General features: G+C 36.4%; 1 protein-coding gene across 1 annotated transcript in view; it reads left to right on the forward strand.

Annotated features, from left to right (window-relative positions):
- Window positions 1–771: 771 nt before the first annotated feature.
- Window positions 772–20,818, forward strand: part of UNC5C (unc-5 netrin receptor C) — a 130,773-nt gene continuing 110,726 nt past the window's right edge. Inside the window, exons 1-2 of the mRNA XM_015824042.1 lie at window positions 772–802; window positions 5,756–5,977. Of these exons, the coding sequence (XP_015679528.1) occupies window positions 772–802; window positions 5,756–5,977 (253 nt within the window). The remainder of the gene's footprint in view (window positions 803–5,755; window positions 5,978–20,818) is intronic.

A 20,818-nucleotide genomic window follows, 5' to 3' on the forward strand; every position in this document is an offset into this window, starting at 1 on the left:
CTTTATTGATCATCGCTGGCGTCCGTCACTGTGCATAATGATAACTGCTTCAGAAGCAGAAAAGAAGGGATTGAATAAGGCCTTTAGGCCTATCAGCTTCTTACTGAGAGATCTGTCAATAGTGACTGTTCCCTCATCCTTTTACCAATAAGAACGGTTTGTCTGGGTATTTCAAAAGCTCTTGCATATTGACAAGATATTTTAAAATCAATGAGAAGCTATGGACTTTTCCAATGAGTTGCTGTATTTTTGTTTCAGAAAAGAAAGGGGTTGGGTTTTTTTTTTTTGTTTTTTTTAAGTCTTGATCTGGAGAACAAATGGGCTATCATAAACCCTTACTTATTTTCAACTATTTACCAAAGAACTTTCTGTAAATCTCCCTTTGCAATGAAAGACATGCAGGGAAAAAGTCAAAGCCTGTCCTTACATCAGAAATAAAAGAATTGCTTTTAACTTTCCTTGGTTCCATATCAGTTGTTTTTCCAAGGCTAAAATACTGCACAACATATACATACATAATGCTTCAAGCAAATGATTTGTGAATACAGAATTGGAACTAGGATGCAGATATAAAGCAGTAAGATTCCAATAGCAGGTTTTCTCATTAACACATTATATTTAAATACATAAATGTTCATGAGCTACAGTTCCCTTCATCAGATGCATAGATGGCACCGACATCATTAGTGGCAGCTTAAGAAAGCTTACAGCTTTGAATAAAATTTGTTAATCAGAAAAATGCTACCAGATCCCTTCAGTTTTTTCGCCCTTATGGATGCAGCCATAATGGATGATGATGAAAGTAGATGCTCATTTTTTGTTTATCTACAAGTGGAGCACTTATCATTTCATCCAATACTGATGTGTTAGTTACTTACAGGTAGTCCTTGGGTAAGCCCAAGACAGTTGTTAAGTGAGTTTTGCCCCATTTTATAAGCCTTTCTTGCCATAGTTGTTAAATGAATCACTGCAGTTGTTAAGTTACTAATATGGTTGTTAAGTGAATACGGATTTCCTATTGACTTTGCTTGTCGGAAAGTTGCAAACGATGATAGTGTGACCCTGAGACACTGCAACTGTCATAAATACATGCCAGCTGCCAAGCATCTGAATTTTGATCATGTGACCACGGGAAGGCTGCAAGTGTCGTAAGTGTAGAAAACGATCATAAGTCCATTTTTTTTCAATGCTGTTGTAACTTTGAAAGGTCACTAAATGTTGTGCAACGCCAGGTCCGTGGTAAATAAGGCCCCCCTCATTCAAGAACTGATTCAAGAGGGGGGAGCGGACCTGGCGGGTATCACCGAGACCTGGTTGGGCATGGAAGGGGCATGGAAGGGGCATGGAAGGGGGAGTTCCCCTTGTTGATCTGTGCCCACCAGGTTTCCAAGCATTCCATCAGCCGAGGGCCCGGGGTAGGGGCGGGGGGGTGGCGGTCGTTATAAGGGAGAATTTATGTCCAAGGGAGACCACTGTGCCTCAGATAGACGGTGCTGAGTCCCTTCTTGTGAAGTGGGGGCAAGGGGTGCAAGTGGGCNGCTACCACACCAGGAAAGCTTACCAAGTAGTGGAGAGACCAAATTGGCCTCCAAGAAAGACCAAATAAAAAAAATAGAAAAGAGATATGTCAAGGCAAATTATTACATGGCCAGTACATAAAAATAGCAGGCAAAGCAGATAATAACACAACCTGGCAATGGCTATAAAAAGGAAAATTGAAGAAAAATACTGGCTGCATAAGAAAAGTCTCAGGAATAAATGTATACAAATCCAGAATTGGGAAGTCAGCAACAAACAGCAAATGACACCCCTGCAAAGAAGCTGAAGAAACAGTGGACCATCTTGTTAGCTGCTGCAGACAATGGCATGACATATAAACTGACTACAAACAATGGCATGACAAAGTAGCAACAATGGTACATTGGAATATCTGCAAGGAATACTATTTGCCTGGAAGCAAGAATTGGCAGGACTATAAAATAGAGAAAGTAATAGAGAATGAAGAAGCTAAAGTGTTCTGGGACTTTAGAATTCAAACAGACAATACCTGCCACCTGCCATAGACTAAACATTGTTGATAAGAAAGACAAAAAAGTTTGGATAGTGGATGTGGCAGCATTTGGAGATAGTAGAATAAAAAAGTAAGAACTGGGAAAAAAATACAAAGACCTGTAAATAGAAATAGAACAATTGTAGCAAAAGAAAGCAAAGATACTATCAATGATAATAGGCACCTTGGGTGCAACCCCCAAACATCTGGGGCAGCAGCTGAACAGCACTAGCATTGACAAAAATCACCATCAATCAATTGCAAAATGCAGATTTACTTGGAACAACTTACATCTTGTGATGCTACCTTTTATATCATGAAATAACAAGGAAGGATTTGATAGTGGATAAAAATGCTAAATCCAGTTTAAACATCTGGATGATTGTGCAAAGAACCATAACAACAACAACAACATTATAGCACAATGTATAAGTTATATCCATTACATTATGATATCTTAGGTTCTTGGGAAGAACTTGAAGTCTATGAAGACCTACATCAGCTGAAGAACTGGTAGTTGTAAGTTTACATGGTTGTGAGTAGATAATAATAACAACAACAATACAAGGGGATGCTAGAATAGAAGACAAACAATTGGAGAAGATCACAAAGTATCAGGATCTGAAAATTGAAGTTGGAAGATTATAGCATAAACCAGCCATTGTAGTCCCACTGGTTATCAGAATACTGGGTACCATACCATAAAATATTGGATGGCACTTAGAAAATCTGTGCATTAACAAAATTTCAATCTGTCAATTTCAAAAGGCCACACTGCCTGAATCCACACATATACTACATGAATGCATTATAACATCATAGGTTCTGGGAAGAACACAATGTGTATGAAAGCCAACACCAGCGAAAGAACTGGCAGCTGTGTTTTCACATTGTTGTGTATATAATAATCATCTGAAATTCACTTTGGCTTGTAGACTCTGAAGAAGTAAATGCAGTGTTTCCTAGGAAGAATTTTGCACATTGTGGTCTGGGCCTATGTGGCGAAGGTTGTTGAGAGTGTGGTTGCACAGCAGTTCCCTCGGCACCTGGAGGAAACAGTCTATCTGGACCCTCTCCAGTCGGGCTTCAGGCCGGGTTACAGCACGGAAACGGCATTGGTCACGTTGGTTAATGATCTCTGGAGGGCCCGGGACAGGGGATATTCCTCTGTCCTAGTTCTTTTGGACCTCTCGGCGNTCAAGACGTGGTTGTTCCAGCAAGCGGGACTGGCCTAGGGGATTTTATAGGGGTTTTAATTACTTTTAATTGGACACTCTCAAATATTTCGTTTTAATTAAATTTTAACTAGGTGTAATATGTATTTGTTAGCTTTTTATCATCTGTCAGCCGCCCTGAGTCCGAAAGGAGAAGGGCGGGATATAAATGCAATAAATAAATAAAATAAAATAAATAAATAAATAAATTGTTGTAAATTGAGGACTATATGCACTCTGAAGGTAATGGAAGTAAAGGACACATAGAAAGACACACAGATATGCAAATATCTTTTATTAAAATTTCGACAATTGCACTCAGTAATATGTGCTGTGTTCTGGTTTTCATGAAGTTTCCTGATTAAATGACTCATATGGTTAGCAGCATGTTCTTAGTGATTGAGTTTGGCTTTCAGTGATGTTAACAGAAGAAAAGCAGGGAACAAATAGATTCAGCCGGCCTTGCAGCATTACAATGGAAGATCTGCCCATTATCACCATGCACATTGCAAAATGATGCATCAGTACTGCTTTAATTCTGACAAAAGAAGCACGATCACGCAGACACCACTGTTGACTTCTGTAATGAAACATCAGCGCAGAGTCTTCCTAATTGAGTTTTACAGATCTCTTTTATAAAATAGGTCATAGAGAATCTAAAGAGGCCAGATTCTGAGAATTATTTATTTTATTTGTTTTTTATGCCGCCCACCTCACTATACAGCAACTCCGGGTGGCTTGTATTATAATAAAAAGTAAAAACAGGTAATACAAAGCAATTCAAATTAGTAGAATTAAATAGAAAGTTAAAAACCAAGAGGGTGGATAATAAGGGGAGGTGCCTTTTCTACCCAATCAGCCACCCCAACATAGTGTGTCTCTATTGGAGCCTGAGGCAGAGCTGGAAGGTCAAGAGTGTGAGGACAGACTCCCAGCAGGAGAACAATCCAGAGGACGGGCCACAGCAGAAAAGGTTCTTCTCCTGGACTCTGCCAATGAAAATCTTTGGTAGACGGAATCCAAAGTAGGCCTTCCTGTTGGAATGAGTGGGGATGGATTAGTCCCATCAGGTTGAAATGGGTGCACAGATATCCTGAACCCATATCATAAAGGGCTTTGAAGATAATTAACAACATCTTTATTTGGACCCGGAAGCAATTTGGCAACCAGTGTAGCTTATGTAACAGCAGGGTAACGTGTCATCCAAGAGGGCTCCAGAACTGTCTGTGCCACTGCATTCTATGCCATTTGTAGCTTCAGAATACTCTTCAAGGGTAGCCCCATGTAAAGCATGTTGAAATAATCCAATCAAGAGATAACCAGCAGCTAGAAGTCCCAACACATGCAAAAGGTTCTGGGTGAAGAGACTGTTCTGCAATATATATTGTTGGACAGATTTATATATCTATATAAATATATATTTAATTAGAGGAATATTCTTCCAGTAATTCACTAATTGAGCCCATATAATAAAACTACATCTTTAGCTTTCATATGTAACTAAGATAGTGTGATTTTGATTCTTGTCACTTTCTATGAGTACTACTATTCCTGGGGTTTTAAATATTCACATGCATTAAAACTAATCAGTAAGACCTTGACTGTAGATTTAAATAAAACATTTATTTAGTTCTTTCAGTAAAGAAAAAAAATATAAAGTAATCTTAATTCATGAGCTCTTGCTGTAGTCACAAACTGGCCTGACCTAATCCTTAATTTAATATAATTTCACTAAAATACTCTTAACGTTATTAAAGACATATTTACGTTATTACGGTAGTGCCAAGTAAGTGCAGCTGATCCAGAAAGATACATAAAATACTTCCAGTTGAATTTCCCAAGGTTAACCAAAGCAACTAAAACTCTCTTCTGAAGGAGTCCATCTCATGAATTTTTAATAAAAAAAATTACTGTTGGCAAATTAAATTCACCTACTTGAAAATATAGTTGTGATTTTGCAATTACTGTTGATGGTCTGTGATTATCATATGGAAATCTGTCTACAAATTATACAATCTAGAACCTGCAAATTATATGACAGTGAAAGAATATGTGCCAGCTATACAAGGATTTATTTATTCATTTCAATTTATATGGGTGTCTATCTCATCTTCATGACTAACAACAGTTAAAAACACTATATGACAACACATTACAAGAATGCAAACATCATTTGCAGCTGAAGTAAAAACAAAACCCGCAAACAAATAAACACAATTATGCGGGTTCTGCTACACATTCTCCAAGCTTGGTGACACAACCGTCTCTAGTTCTGTGATTCTATGATTCTAGTAGAAGGGTCCTGGGGGGATGATGTTCCCAGGGTGAGTGCCATGACAAGGTCCTGCCAGATGCCTTTTAGATAGAACCCAGAGCAGGTCTCTCATGCCCAAACACAATGTTTTTACTGTTTTTTTTTTAATGAAAGTTAAAGGAAAACTAGATGTTATTTAACCATGCTTTAATGTTTCCTTTTCATTCTTTCCTACAGATGATGATTTTTTTCATGAGCTCCCAGAGACCTTTCCTTCTGATCCCCCAGAACCTCTTCCTCATTTTCTCATTGAGCCTGAAGAAGCTTACATTGTCAAGAACAAACCTGTAAACCTTTACTGTAAAGCCAGCCCTGCCACTCAGATCTACTTCAAATGCAACAGTGAATGGGTTCATCAGAAGGACCATATTGTAGATGAAAGGGTGGATGAAACCTCTGGTGAGTTGCAATTATTTTGAGAAAGTGTATAATGGCTTTGGTAGACAGATTGCCTTAAATTCTGTTGCAGTAAGGTGACAATGTCCCTAGACATAGTATAAGGATCCTTTTTTGTGGAACCCTAAATAGATAGAATCAAATATTTTAGAGATATATTTTGGAGTAGGAGGGGGGTTCAAAGAGTGACATTAATGCTTTAATATTTCTATACTATCCTTTAATAATTCTAACTCCACAAAGTCAGACAGATTTTTGTCATGGAAAGATTAAGGCTTACCAATTCAATTGTTGGTTGTTTTTCATTTAAAAAAAAATCTTACTTCTAATCAAAGACAGGTAGTCCTCGACCTACAACCATAATTGAGCCCAAAATTTCTGTTGCTAAGCAGGATAGTTATTAAATTAGTTTTGCCCCATTTTACGACCTTTCTTCCCACAGTCGTTAAGTGAATCACTGCAGTTAAGTTAGTAACATGGTTGTTAAGTGAATCTGGCTTTCCCATTGACTTTGCTTGTCAGAAGGTTGCAAAAGGTGATCACATGACAGCCAGGACACTACAATCATCGTAAATACATACATCACAAGCATCCAAATTTTGATCATGTGTCCATGGGTATGCCGCAACAATCATAAGTGTGAAAAATAATCATTTCACTTTTTACAGTGCTGTTAACTTTGAACTGTCACTAAGTGAACTGTTGTAAGTTGAGGACTACCCTTAAGTATAAATATAGTTATCCAAATTAGAGATCACCATCTATGGTTTTTAATGGCTTAATAAGAATAAAACTTTACTGGAGGATGACTATTGTCAAAACCATATAGAATCAGTTTCAAGGATATATTTTTATGTTGAATCCATATACAAATATGGTATGTACACTCTTAATTGCTCAGGGCACAGAAATTCTACTTATCTACTTTTAGTATTCATTTTATTATATTTAGTATTCCGAAATATTTTTCTGTCAGTCTGCCTGTCTATCAATCAATAGGCTTGAAAAGGTATCTCCTGAGCTATAAACCTATTTGTGTCAATGATATTTTCTGAAAGATTAATAATCAATACCTGAGATCACATTCAAAATGGCAGATTGAGTCTTGTGCTGTTTGACAGCAATGAAAAATAACTTGCTAGCAAGCAATTTCTTTTACAGGAGAATTGAAGACTTTGACTAATTACTCAAGGAAAAAAATCTACTTAGTACGTGAATGCATAAAAATTTCATATAAATAGTTCAATATAAAAAAAACTCCTATCTTTTTAATATTTGAGAATACAGATCACTGTTGAATTGGTGAAACAAATCCATAGCTTTTTGAAATAATAGCAATTCTATGGGAAAGTATGGAATAAATTTTCACAATTCTGGAAGACAGGTTGCTGTTTTGAACAAATTAGAGTTATTTTCCACTTTTGCTGATATTCCATGAGTTCTTTTGCCAAAAAGGTTAGCAATGTAATACTTCTACAATGGCCCACCAAGTAGCAGCTATTTTGGCTGCTGATCCTTAAGCATGAGTTCTTTAATGGGCCCCTTGCTTTTTCAGCATTTCTAATTTGGAGAAATGGTTGGGTGGAGATTAGACACCACCTAACAACTAAGTCAATTTCATTATTCACAGAATTGATGAGTCAGGAAGTTATAGTTTAACTCAAAATTTCTCCAGTGATGTTTTCACCTAAAGTTGTATATCTCCTGCCCAGGAGAATTTTGGGTTTTCTATTCATACAATATTTATCTCTCATGATTATGGGAATGTGTTGGTCAATAGTCAGATATAATCTGAAAGAATGAGAAAAGAAGAAGAGATCTAAGAGCCTATGAGTTTTTAGTCAAAGAATACCAGTTTTTCATACTTCTGTGTGGATAATGACATGGTTCTGATGGAATGACCTCTTGTCATAAAAACGTGGTAGATCCTTCATTGTCTATACACCCCAGGATTGTAATCTCATACCACTGAGAGTTCATAGATAGTTCTTAACATTTTACTATGTGAGCAAGAAAGTATATCATGACATTGTATACAGAAGGGCTTTGCAAAATAGGTAGAAACTTCCCAGTAAGAACAAAACCTTCCCCACATTATTAGAGCAGCAGCATTCTCTGGAGCCAGTTTGGTGTAGTGTTTAAGACATCAGGGTTAAAACTGGGAGACCCTGAGTTCTAGTACTCCAGTAGCCACAAAGTCAGCTGGTACGATGGTATTTGGGAAAGACCTTGGAAGACTGAGCCCATAAACACTGCCAAGGAAGCAGCTAAATAAGAGATAATGTACTCAACAGCTGGATAGTGAGTGGGGCAAGACCTCATAAGAGATCCTCCCTAGTATCCCAGGCTATAAAAGAAATGAGAGGGGAAATGTACTTGCAAGAGTCTGCCAATATAGCTTTACAATAAAGTAGAAATAGCTCATCTGATTGTAATTCCTATCAGGTTTACCCTGCAAGACCAACAACAGTCTTGTATGTCTGAAAGTACAGTTCACCCCATTCTCTTGTCCTTTATAGCCTGAGAAAGTGTCTCTGGGCCCAGTCTCCCAAAGCTTTTGTCACATATCATCGCAACAACCTTCCAAGCAGCCCTGTAAGCATTATCTATTCTAGTCCTAGCAATGATTGCACAGTCCTGGTATCCAGTCTCATCACATGAGTGGTAGAAATGGTGAAAGCGAAGTATCGTTTTATGGTCCTTTATTTGAAATATATTTTTTCTTAAATAGCTTACAAAATGTCCATCATTTCACTGTATGTGAAAGCCAGGGAATAATATGGGTAATTATTGATGCTGATGTATTTATTTTTCTCATTTTATGGTTTAATTCTCAATAAACAGCCTTGTAAATAGCTATTGAACCTTTATGTTGTTGTTAGTCTGTGAAAGAAGATAAAATTCACATTGTCCCCAGTCCTGTTGCTATAGTTGCATTGGCATTCACATATCAAGAAGTCAAGTACATCTTCACTTGCTTGTGACATACCATCTTAGAACCAGATTTTTTCCTCTAAACCCTCAAATCCTAAACAATGAGCAAATACAACACATAGCCATTTTAGGGATGGCAAACCCTGACCATGGCACTGGTAATAAAAGGCATCTGTTAGTCTGAGATTACAGCGATGGAGGATCAGAAATGGGAATGAAAAGCCTAATGCTGCATATCCTTGGCACTGCTACATATCTGAAATTGTAAAAATGTAAAGAGATGAAAGAAAGCCATCAAAGGACTCTTAATATGTTCATAAATGCTGGAAGGGCCAAACCATATAAAATTGTGGACTCGTTTGTTTATTTCTCTTGCTCCGTCCTTGACTCTTTTTCTGTTTGCAAGAATGCATTTTTCTCATTGATAAACATGGCATTGTGAGTATTTTATAATCCAACTATAATTGAGGATGCAGAAAATAACAAGGTTGGGTTTAGTTATTCCCATAAAGAATAACTGGAAAAACTGTGCCCTCAGAGGCTCAATTATTTTACTAGAAACAGGCTTATATCTACTTGCTGACTAAGGTGGAAAGTTATTATCACTGTATTTGATGAAATATTTCTGAGTATCTTAATGCTGACAGATGCAGTGTAATATTATAGAGTTGAATGCTCTAAAGGATCAATGAAACCATTGATTCTTCTTTTTATTACTGCAAGGACAATGACAAATAATGAAGTTTCTAGATATATTTTTTTTAAACTCAGTTGTTTCATTGAATTAAATAATGTATTTGGCTACCTATCTTATAGCAATGACTCTGGATGCCATACAGAGGGTTAAAATTGAACAACAGTAAAATAATCAATAATCAAGGTCCAGGGTCAAAATAGTCCCAGGTAGCAAAAAATTGTAGCAATTAAAAGAGCAACTAGCAGAGCTTGTTAACTTTCCAGCTGAAATATTTGTTGAAACAGCCAGGTTTTTAGTATTTTATGGAAGACATACTGAGACTCATCTGAAGCTCTGGGGTGATGCTGTTTCATAGGGCCCTTTAGCTCAATTTAACTTCTTCCCTTTTCACCATTTCAAATTATTGAAATAAATGGGCCTTAATGTCAAGTTGTAATATTCTTTACAATTGTTTCCTCAGAGAAAGGGCTTCTGGTTCTTTATATTTTCAGGATTGCTTGAGAATTTCTTTGAGATTTCTCTTATAGTGCTTGATAGTTGGAGGTGATAGAAGGTGTTACTACTGGTCTGAAAACTGAAAAATCCTTGTCTGCCTACCCATAGGAATATTTCATGATATTGTCCTTTAGGATTCAGTTAAAATAAGGGAAGACAGGAGGGCTACAGCCTGTTATATGGTAATACCATGACCTTTCACAGACCTCCTTAAGCTCTCCCTCTTTCATTAAAAGTATTATTATTATGAAATTTCCCAAAACAATTCTGTTTTATACTAAATGAAAACTGACAGGAAAAGGGCAGAATTTTTCTACATTTGTTCCAACAGAATTTAGAAATGAGGGCTCACAAGGTCGTTTATGCTTGCAGTTTTGATCAATGATTTCAATAGCCAATATGAAATATAGCTTCAATTACAAGAGACAGAATATTAACAAATTTACTTTTATTTTATTAACTTTTCTCTACACCTTATGATAGTTATTTGGGTTGTTTTGAGTAGATTTCACTGCTTCAGAATTTCTCGGTGAAACAAGATACTTTTCAAAATGTACCACAGAACCCAAGCAAATTTTAAATGAAGCATTTTGAAAAAATCTTGCTGCCCTATTCAGATAATCAATTCATCCTTTGACAATGAAGTAAGCTATATCATCATCTTTTGGTTCTATCTGAAGGAAGTTAATTTAGTCTTCTTTGAAAATCTCTTTGGTTGGAATTCTAATCAGATGTCCTTCACAATGGTATAAGTCAGGGGAGGAATTCTGGGAGTTGAAGTCCAAAAGTCATAAAAGGGCCAAGTTTGAAGACCCCTGGTATAAATATTCTTGAGGACTGTACTTTTTATCAATCATTTTGGAGTCTGAGAGTTTGTCATTCCAGTACCTATTACTGAGCCATGCAGACTGATGCCATCATTTGTTTTAGAAAACAGTGCAAATGCTGAAGCAAATTGCCACTGTGGTGAATTTATGTAGCTCTGAGTTGAACTATTAGGTTCTTGGTGTTCTCTGAACTTGGTAGTTTCCCCTGCAGGGCCAGTTCCTGTTGGTGTTGGTGGGTGATGATACACAGTTGCACAACTCTGCCCTGGACCAGTCAAACAATGCTGCTAAGGTCCTTTCTCAGTGCCAGGAAACTATGAGGGTCTGGATAGTTGAGAATAGATTTTAGTTTATCTGTGGAAAAACTATGTGGCTGAGAGTTTTAAGCTCCCTCCCCCAACCTGGAGATTTCCTATCATTAACTCAGTTTGCAGGGTTCATTTTCTCAGTAAGATCTGTATGATCTTGGACTCATGGCTGGTGCTTGAAGAGCAGGTGGTAGCCATGATAAGGGGAATCTTTGCACAAATTTGTCTTGTGCACTAATGGTGCAGGAGGCCTTGATCATGCTTTATTCATCTCCCATTTGATTTACCATAATGTGGTCTAGATGGGACTGCCCATGCAAAACGTTTGGAAGTTGCAGCTGATTCAAAATGCAGTGGTATAAGCAGTTATATTAGATGAGAATCTGTAGGAGATAACCAGGCTGAGGGAGGGTTTAAGTGTGTCATCAGTCCTGAGTCCGTTCACATACACAAGAGATCTATATCCAGCCCACCCTGAATTCCATTGACTCTTATCTATTGACAATTTGCTTTGACCATTAATAGTTCAGATTCTTGTAGAAAGTGTTAGCATGCATTAAACCTGTATTCATGTAAACTGCCGTAGTTCCTGATTTCTTGCACCTGACAGAATCTCTTGATATTCTCATATAACTTCACAGTGAGTTACATTGACTCCCAGTAGGCTTCTGGTTCCAATTTGAAGTGTTGGTTACCACCAATAAAGCACTAAATGACATAGAAATGGGCTTTTTAATGGGACTACCAGTCCCACCACATATACCACATAAAGTATGCTCTAGTTCCCTTTGTTAATCACTGCCATCTTGCTGGACCCCCAAAGTCACATCTGCTAATTCAGCGGCCCCCAACCTTTTGGGCACCAGGAACCGGGTCTGTGGAGAGAGGTTTTTCTGCGGACCGGAGGGGGCATGGTTTTGTGTGCTGCCTGCCTCCTGTGGTTGGGGCTTCACTTGTTTGCGCAGCCCTGTTTCTGACATGTCGCAGACTGATGCCGGTCCTCGGACTGGGGGTTGAGGACCCTATACTAGCTTAACAACAGGTTCAATAGAAGAGGTACTGCATGAGCAGGAAAGCCAAAGATGTTAAATATTCTTTCAGTATGTTAAATGTGGAATATATCGCCCTTCTGCCTTTTCAGCGGATAGCTGTATTTCATAGCAGTTCTTCAGCGACTTAGTAGCCATAAAATATGGAAAGCATCTTTTCCTACCAGATAAAAAGTAGGTCCATACATTTTTTGCCTTTATATATTTAACACTTATATTGCTATCATTTTCGATTTGCACAAGGTTTCTCTATGCTTCTTTCATCTCTTTCCTGCATCTTCACTGCTGAAAAACCAGAATAGAAGAGAGAACCATTACTATCTTTAAAAACAGCTCCACCTTTTTTTAAATCAACTGGAAAAAAGGCAGCAAAACAAAATTGAGCCTCAATAATTTAATACTAAGTTCCAGATATCATGAGATTAACAATATATAATATGATAAAACTTTCATTTGCCAATTAAAAAAATGAAAATATACCAGAAGTGTAGATTAGGAAAATAAGCATCTCAAAATGAAAATATTAATATATCAGGAGAAAATTGTGCAACAAAAATATCTATACCACATTTGTGATGTTATGAAGAAATACTGTAGAACAAATCTAGAATTAGAGAAAAGAGAAACTAAATGAAATTGTATATAACAGATTTATTCCCCATCTTATTAGTGAAGGAACTACCAAAATACTAAATTGGAAACAAGGCTGGAAAATCATTCTGGTTAATATTTTTCCATTGACCCAAAGCCCTCTGGATTCTTATTCTCACTGGTTTAGATATCAATTTTCTTACAAGATACCAACAGAGCTATTGATACTGGGTTTAAAAAGGGACACCAATGAATTTAACCAGGGTTTCATATAGCATATAAAGGTAAGCATTTTCTGAAGTTATTGAAGTTGTGAAGTTTTTATATCCTCTTCAGTGACTCACTTTCCTGTCCAATTATTTTCCCGTGATAATCATGTCAAGAATTAAAAACACCTTGCTTCCCAGAAATTTGAGTATGCTTAAAATTTGGGAGCAGATATTGCATTCCCTAAGCTAGGGCCTCTCTGCAAGAAATCACTTTGCTTGACAACAAGCTTAGGGAAAAAATTAAAAGCTGGGCAATAAAGAAACTTTTGAGACTTATTACATCTTTCTTCCTTTCAAAATTAGCAGTGGGATAAGCCAGAAATGTTTGTAAATGCAGGGACTGTAAGAGCAATTTTTTCCTTACTTTCCGGCTCTGCATTTCATGAACTAAGAAGAAGCAAAAACATTCAGTAAGGCTCCCCAGTGACCCCTTGTGTCACTGTGTCGATTTTACTTATTTCTATCATTCCTTCACCATGCCCTGAATTGTGACACACTATTAAGCCATGGAAATGATGCATTTTCCATCAAAATACTATCTTCAGAATGGTTTGGTTTTGTTTGGGAGGAGAAGCTGTAATAAATAAAAATATTTATTTTATTCTCAAAACTACATTTGGAAAATAAGCTAAAATAATAAATAGAATATAACCCTGATAGGCAAAATTTTATTGAGTTTCTGAATGGTCAGAGAAGCTTTCTTATATTTCTAATTTTCTCCGTGTGTTCTGGCAAGCAGTATTAAATGGCTACTATGCTTTCCTATACACTCTGGGATTCATTGGCTTTTCTTAACTGCTTCAAAGTGTTTCAGTTTTGCGTAAATGTAAGCTACGTCTGGGATGTATTCCCAGGTTCCAAACAGCTGTATCATTAGAAACAGCATGTATATTTACTGAACCAGGAATACGAGAGTGAACATATTTTCTAGAAGTTTGCTCAAGGCAGTACTCTCTAGGAAACTGAATTTTGAAACTTACTTCCTTTCCCCTTCCTTCTATGTCATTTGCAGCTCCATTTTATCTATGCTGAATATCCATGCTGTCAAATGCAAGAATAACCAACGCAAGAATAACTCTTGACAATTTCTGTCAAGATTTCTGTCAAGAAGAATTCTTCTTTGCTTGGACCTTTCCTCCCCTTGCTCCTTTATATTTATAACAATCCTCCAAAGCTCTGCTTAGGGAATCCCCAAATGTGACAATAAAGAGCCACTGAATGACAGAAAACACCAAGCAGTACAGTCTGTTTGTGACAGATGAATAGTGGAAGTCACCCAGAGTTACGTAAGATGTCAGCCATATAAATCTGTTAAATAAATTTCTGCTCATGAATGAATTCTTTATTTTTTGGAATTACTTTCTCAGACTGACCAAGAAGCTAATGGTAGATTTTTGCTGCACTATAGGACAGCTGGGTGCTTCCCTGTTTTATTGTATCACAATCTCCATAATTCCAGACCACTGTCTACAAGTTGGTTGGGATTGGGAGATGAACCCCAAAATGTATGCTATATAGTGAAACATTGGGAAAGGATGACCTACTAAATTCAGTTCTATATGCAAGTAAATGTATAAAGTGTCATTCTATACCATTATCAACATGGTACTAATAAATACTATATCTAGTCTCAGGTTTACAAGAATCTTGAGATGAAAAGTATATAGTGGAAAACCAAACTAAGATTATTTAAAATGATAGATAGATAGATAGATAGATAGATAGACAGACAGACAGACAGACAGACAGACAGACAGACAGACAGACAGACCGTCATCAAATTAAATTCACTTGTTTTTTATCTACCAATCCAAACAGTAGTAACCTGGTCTCTGAAAAATGTTTAGATTGTGCTTTGAAAACTAGAAATTATGCATCCCAGTAATGGTGTTAGTATCCTTGATACTGTTTTAGGGTGTTGTATGTTTCATAAATGATGCAAAAAAGGCTTAAAAAACAAAAATAATTTTATTTTCATAATCATATGAATGTTAATTTTATTATTTGATTGCACTGCTAAATTCAGCTCTACTGAACAATTTTTATAAGGTCCCAAATGACCTTTCTTCCATATATTTCATTTTATTAAATACCTATGTTTTTCTGCACATTTTGGGATAAATCTGCTTCCTTTAAAGCAAGAACATCACTGCAATTCTTCCTGAAAGAATTGGTGCTGTTTTTCAGACTCCTGTCCAAAATCTAAAAAATGAAGTTTCTTCAGGGAGTTTGTTAATTAAAGGATTATCCCTTTAGTGTAACTCATTTGGTATCGTTTTCAAAGCATGCAAAACCCTATTTTGGATGCTGTCATTAGTTTGATCTTTGCTTGTCCTACATCAGATACTTATCATCTCATTCCACATTAGTCTTGAAAATGATATCCCTAATGACTCAGAGCTAAGACATGAATATGAAGTTATTGAGGAGCTAAATATTAAATTCCAGATGTGGTAAGAGAGATAATACCATGTATCATAAATACATAAGGAACTTTCCTATTCCTTTGAGCTCTCCAGATATATGCTGTGACTATGCTGATTAGAATTATCAGAGTAAAACCTCAACATACCTAGGGCAGATAAATCAGCAGAAAAACGAGATAAGATAAATTATTTGGGATTGGAATAAAGGTCCACCTGGCTTCTTAATTTTGTGCAGACAACTTCTACAAAGTTTTCTCTAACAAGCTATTTATTGATAGGATTTTTCAACTCTTTATTCCAAAGTTTTTGGAATAAAGTTCCAAGTTATTCCCAAGTTTTAAATAGTGCTGATAAGAATGAACCAAATCAGGATTAATTTTTGTTTTCTGTCTTACTGTACCACAGTTTCAACAATGGTGACAGAAGCATTGAGATCACAGAATGATTTGCTATTCAGATAATTAATTACACAAACAACACTAATGTTAACATGTCAAATGATGAAATTTCTTGCTTGCTATCATTTTAGTAGTGTTAAATATGCCCCATATCACCCCTTTTTTGTTTCACCGGAAGCTTCAAAATAACTTCTGAGGAAATATGCTATATTTTATTCAGGTCTCAAAAGAAGTAACTATTTTAAACATACAAACATATCACTTATAAGGTAAATTGTGAAAATCTGTGTTAAAATGGTATGTCAGCATTTCATCTGAAATTTTACTTGCTTCAACTATTTTGCTTTTCTCACCCTAAATGACAAAAAAGAAAAAGTCCTAGCCTGAATATTCTAAGCATTGGCTACTAAGTTTCATTTTAAGCATTGTATGTTTAGAAATTTTAGGCAGTTGCTCCCACCACCCAATCAAAATAAAAGTTTTGCTTCATTTAAGTTTATACCAGAAGTTTATACTGTTAACTGTTTGTATATTTCTGAATGAAATCTGCCTCAGGCCTGTTTATTTAAAAATGTGATTTCATGTTTATAAGAAATTATTTTCAACATTCACTTGCTGTCCTAATTGGCCAGTAAAATACACAGATATATTGATAACAAAAACTAAGATTGCTATTTATGTAGAACTTTATTTTGTACTAGTTTTGTTAATCCCAAGGAAGGTTAGCACCAGAAAGAGATGCAAAGTCATAACTAGATTAACCACAGTTTAAAGTTGATTGAGTTTCTCTTCTCATCTTAGATATGCGTATTTAAATATTTCCATCACAATTGCTACGTTCCCATAGTGCTCTGAGTATCGGTTGTTTGGATCTGAATAACTGTGATAAACCATTATGATTTGTAAGATGTCATTTATGGCTTAGCATTTGTATGAATCCACCCAGTGTGACTTGTTGTTCAACAAATGGACCATTTCAGCAAATGTATAAAGCCAAATTCAGTAGCTATGTTATAGCAATCATTTTGTCTTAGCAAAACATTTCTATTTAGAATAGAATAGAGCTGGAGGGGATCTTGGAAGTCTTCTAGTCCAGCCCCCAAGTCCCGCAGCCATTTTTCTTATGCTTTAGTTTCCAGGCCTTTGATCATCTTAGTTGCTCATCTCTGAATTTTTTCCAAACTCTCAAAATCCTTTTTGTGATATGGTGACCAAAATTGGCTGCAATATTCCAGTTGTGGTCTTACTAGGCGTTTATAAAGCAGTACTAATACCTTGCGTGATCTTGATTCTATGCCTCTGTTTATATAATCCAGGATTGTATTGGCTTTTTTGGCGGCTGCTGCACACTGTTGACTCATGGTTAAGTGATTGTCCACTAGGACTCCAAGGTCCCTCTCACAGTTACTGTTTTTAAGCCAGGTCTTGCCCAATTTGTACTTGTACCTTTGATTTTTCCTGCCTAAATGTAAAACTTTGTTTTTCTCCACATTGAAACTCATTTTGTTGGATAGGACCCATTGTTCAAGTTTATCTAGATCTTTTTGGATCACAAGTTTGTCTTCCGGGGTGTTGGCTACTCCAGTTTGGTGTTATCTGCAAACTTGATGAGTTCCCCTTCAATTCTCTCATCTAAGTCATGATGAAGATATTGAAGAGTACTGGGCCTAAGACGGAACCTTGTGATACCCCCCCCACTATCTAATGTCTCTACTAGAATATTTCCAGAAAACTTCCATAAGTGTAAACTGTAAAGCAGTGTTTAACTGTAAAAAACATTTCATACAAGACAGATATTTATATATAACTAGGTGCTTTGGGTTTAGACTCTTACATCATTTTTTTTCCCTTGGAAGTGTTTCTTCCCTTTTTACATATGGATCCTATTTACTAATTTCTGTATAGCAAAAATGCAGTATCTGCTTTGAAGGGCTTGAATAAAAACTTTTGAAGGGCTTGAATAAAAATGGGACCACATTCTGGAAGCCCACAAATACATTTTTTTCTGAAGACCAAAAAAGAAATACGTTCTTACCCATTCAATTTTGTTTGAAGGTAGGCAATATTATGCAAAAGCACAGGAAAAAGTAGGAAACAGTAAGGTTAAAAAAAAATTAAAACATAAAATAGTGAGATGTGGAAAAATGTGGTTAAGGATTATTCACTATTCCCCTCCATGGGTTCTATTCTATACATTGCGAGCAGAACTGCTAAGTGTATAGCTAAGGCAGTTGACTAAGGACCTGTTATATCAAACAGATTGTAAAGGTGATATATTTACCTGAATGTTGATTCCTTATATTTAACACACATGGTTTCTTTTATACATTTTATCGTGGACTTCTACCTATATTTTATTTTTGTTTTGCATTTGATCTGATTGTAAGACTAATCAATCAATAAGCTATCTGTTTTACTGCATACTTTTTCTATTCTTGCAAACTATTGCTTCCGTCATACCCATACATTGATTCATATATTACTTTTTGTTTAAACTTCTCATCTCACTCTTGAAAATCTCATCATTCAGTCCATTTTATTGGCCTTCCCTCTTCTTTTAAGTATTTCCTTCATTATTTGTGAGTGATAGAAATAAAGATATATTCATTCTTCATTCATTCTGTCTGTATGACCAAGTAATCTCAATAAACTTCTGCATCTCGTTTGTATTCAATTCACATTCCTTCAATATCTCTTTATTCTTCATCCAACCTCTTCTTGTTTTATCTCTTCTTAATATAACATTAACATACTTCTTACATACCCCAATTCTCACTACACATTCAACTTTTATTTTGTCCTGCTATACTTATTTTTGTGTAACAAAATGGGTCGAAGCATTATCCTATACACTTCTGTTGACAAGCATTCATTTTTCACATATTATCCACTATCTATCTACCAGCATGTGCATGCCTTAAACGTCTCCATTTTTCATCCTTAGTAAACATTCTTCCCAAGTATATACATAGGCATCAATTTCAAAACAGCACTCAACCTTCAAATGCACATAAGTGTTATGACAGCATGGTTTACAATCATTTGTATACCGTTGTTTGATTTCAGTCAGAAATACTTCTCAATCCCATTAAGAAATAATTTCCCACTATTGAATATATATGGAAACCTTAACTCTGACCTTTTCCCAAGGAAAGAAAATTCTGTTATGTCTTTACATCATTTTGGAAATAAAGATGTAGATGATGGATGAATGAGTCCCAGTGCTCCCAAATTCTGTGGCTTTATTGTTTTCCACCATGGAAAACAACCAAACCAGAGCTGCAAATGAAAATACAAGGCATTTCATTAACAATTTTAATTACTAGCTGTTTATACAGTAGGCAACTCTTGTTGAGTGTTCTGTGAACTCCTACAATTAATCCCCTGCAATTAAGTTTGTTATGACATAACTTAAAATGAAAAGCACATGCTTCTGAGCCCTGGTGTTTGAATTTATGCAAATTTATTAATGCATGCAAATTTGCAATTTCCTGGATTTTTCTCAGAGGTTACTGGCAGTTATTCATTTGTGAGTATTATGTAAAAAAATGAATGACTGATACCAGTAGTCATCTGCTAGGAACTATATGGAACAATTATCTCATTTTTTTAACTTCTTTTTGTTTTCAGCCTAGTGGTTTCATAGTGTGCAAGGAATGCTCAATTTGATAACTTTTTCCTAACAGACCTGTTTAATGGGGTACTATTATAATCACTCAGCATGTAGAACTAGCAAGCTGACTAAAGATGTTAAGTTTTACCAGCAAGTACACTTAAGCTTGGAAATCTTGTAAGGGCATAGAAGGAAAGCTTCCTCCCCACTTCCCTTCCCAAATAACTATGATTTCATGGAGTGAAACAAATCATGTATTGCCCCAATAACTAGATTTATGCTTTTCACCTAGCACATTTCTACTAAGGGAAAACAGAAAGTGTAAACTAACCTAACCACAAAATGTAAATTTCTGTTGCTAAATTGTTAAGTGAATTTTGTCCCATTTTACGATCTTTCTTGCCACAGCTGTTAAGTGAATCACTGCAGTTGTTAAGTTAGTAACAGGGTTGTTAAGAGAATCTGGCTTTCCCATTGACTTTGCTTGTCAGAAGGTTGCAAAAGGTGATCACATGACTCAGTGACACTGCGACCATCATAAACATGAGTCAGTCGCCAAGCGTCTGAATTTTGACCACGTGACCATGGGGATGCTGCAAAAGTCATACGTGTGAAAAATGGTCACAAGTCACTTTTTCAGTGCTGTTGTAACTTCGAATGGTCTTAAGTGATCTGTTGTACAAAAGTTGAAGATTACCTGTAATAAGAAAGAAAGAGAAAGCTGTTCCATGTAATATGCATAGTACAGTGGTGGCGAACCTATGGCACAGGTGCCAGAGGCAGCACTCAGAGCCTTCTCTGTGGGCACACGCACCGTCGCCCCAGTCCTAGGCCTTCAGCTGGGTTTTATAAAACCTTTTCGTTTTAGACCTCTGCTGCCGTGTGCAAAAAAAAAAGGTTCAATCAATCAGTCAATTTCAACTTGTCACAGGAAAAAAAAAGATCTTGCAAAGTTGGAATTGATTGATTGAACTTTTTAGTCCCACCCAGTCTGCCGTTACCACCGCAGCCACGCCCACCCAATGGGCCATCCCCCCAATTGGCCACACCCAACCAATGGGCCACACCCACCCGGCACCCGATGATGCATAAGTGGGTTTTAGGTTGCAGTTTGGGCACTTGGTCTCTAAAAGGTTCGCCATCACTGGCATAGTATGTCCTCTGCAAAGGATATCAGGGTGTAAATAGTGTAAAGTGTAAAGAGTTGAAGAGTTTTTAAATTCTTTTTTTTTTATTT

The sequence above is a fragment of the Protobothrops mucrosquamatus genome, unplaced genomic scaffold, assembly GCF_001527695.2.
Source record: "Protobothrops mucrosquamatus isolate PMUCROS unplaced genomic scaffold, P.Mucros_1.0 scaffold2094, whole genome shotgun sequence".
In the NCBI taxonomy this organism is placed as follows: domain Eukaryota; kingdom Metazoa; phylum Chordata; class Lepidosauria; order Squamata; family Viperidae; genus Protobothrops; species Protobothrops mucrosquamatus.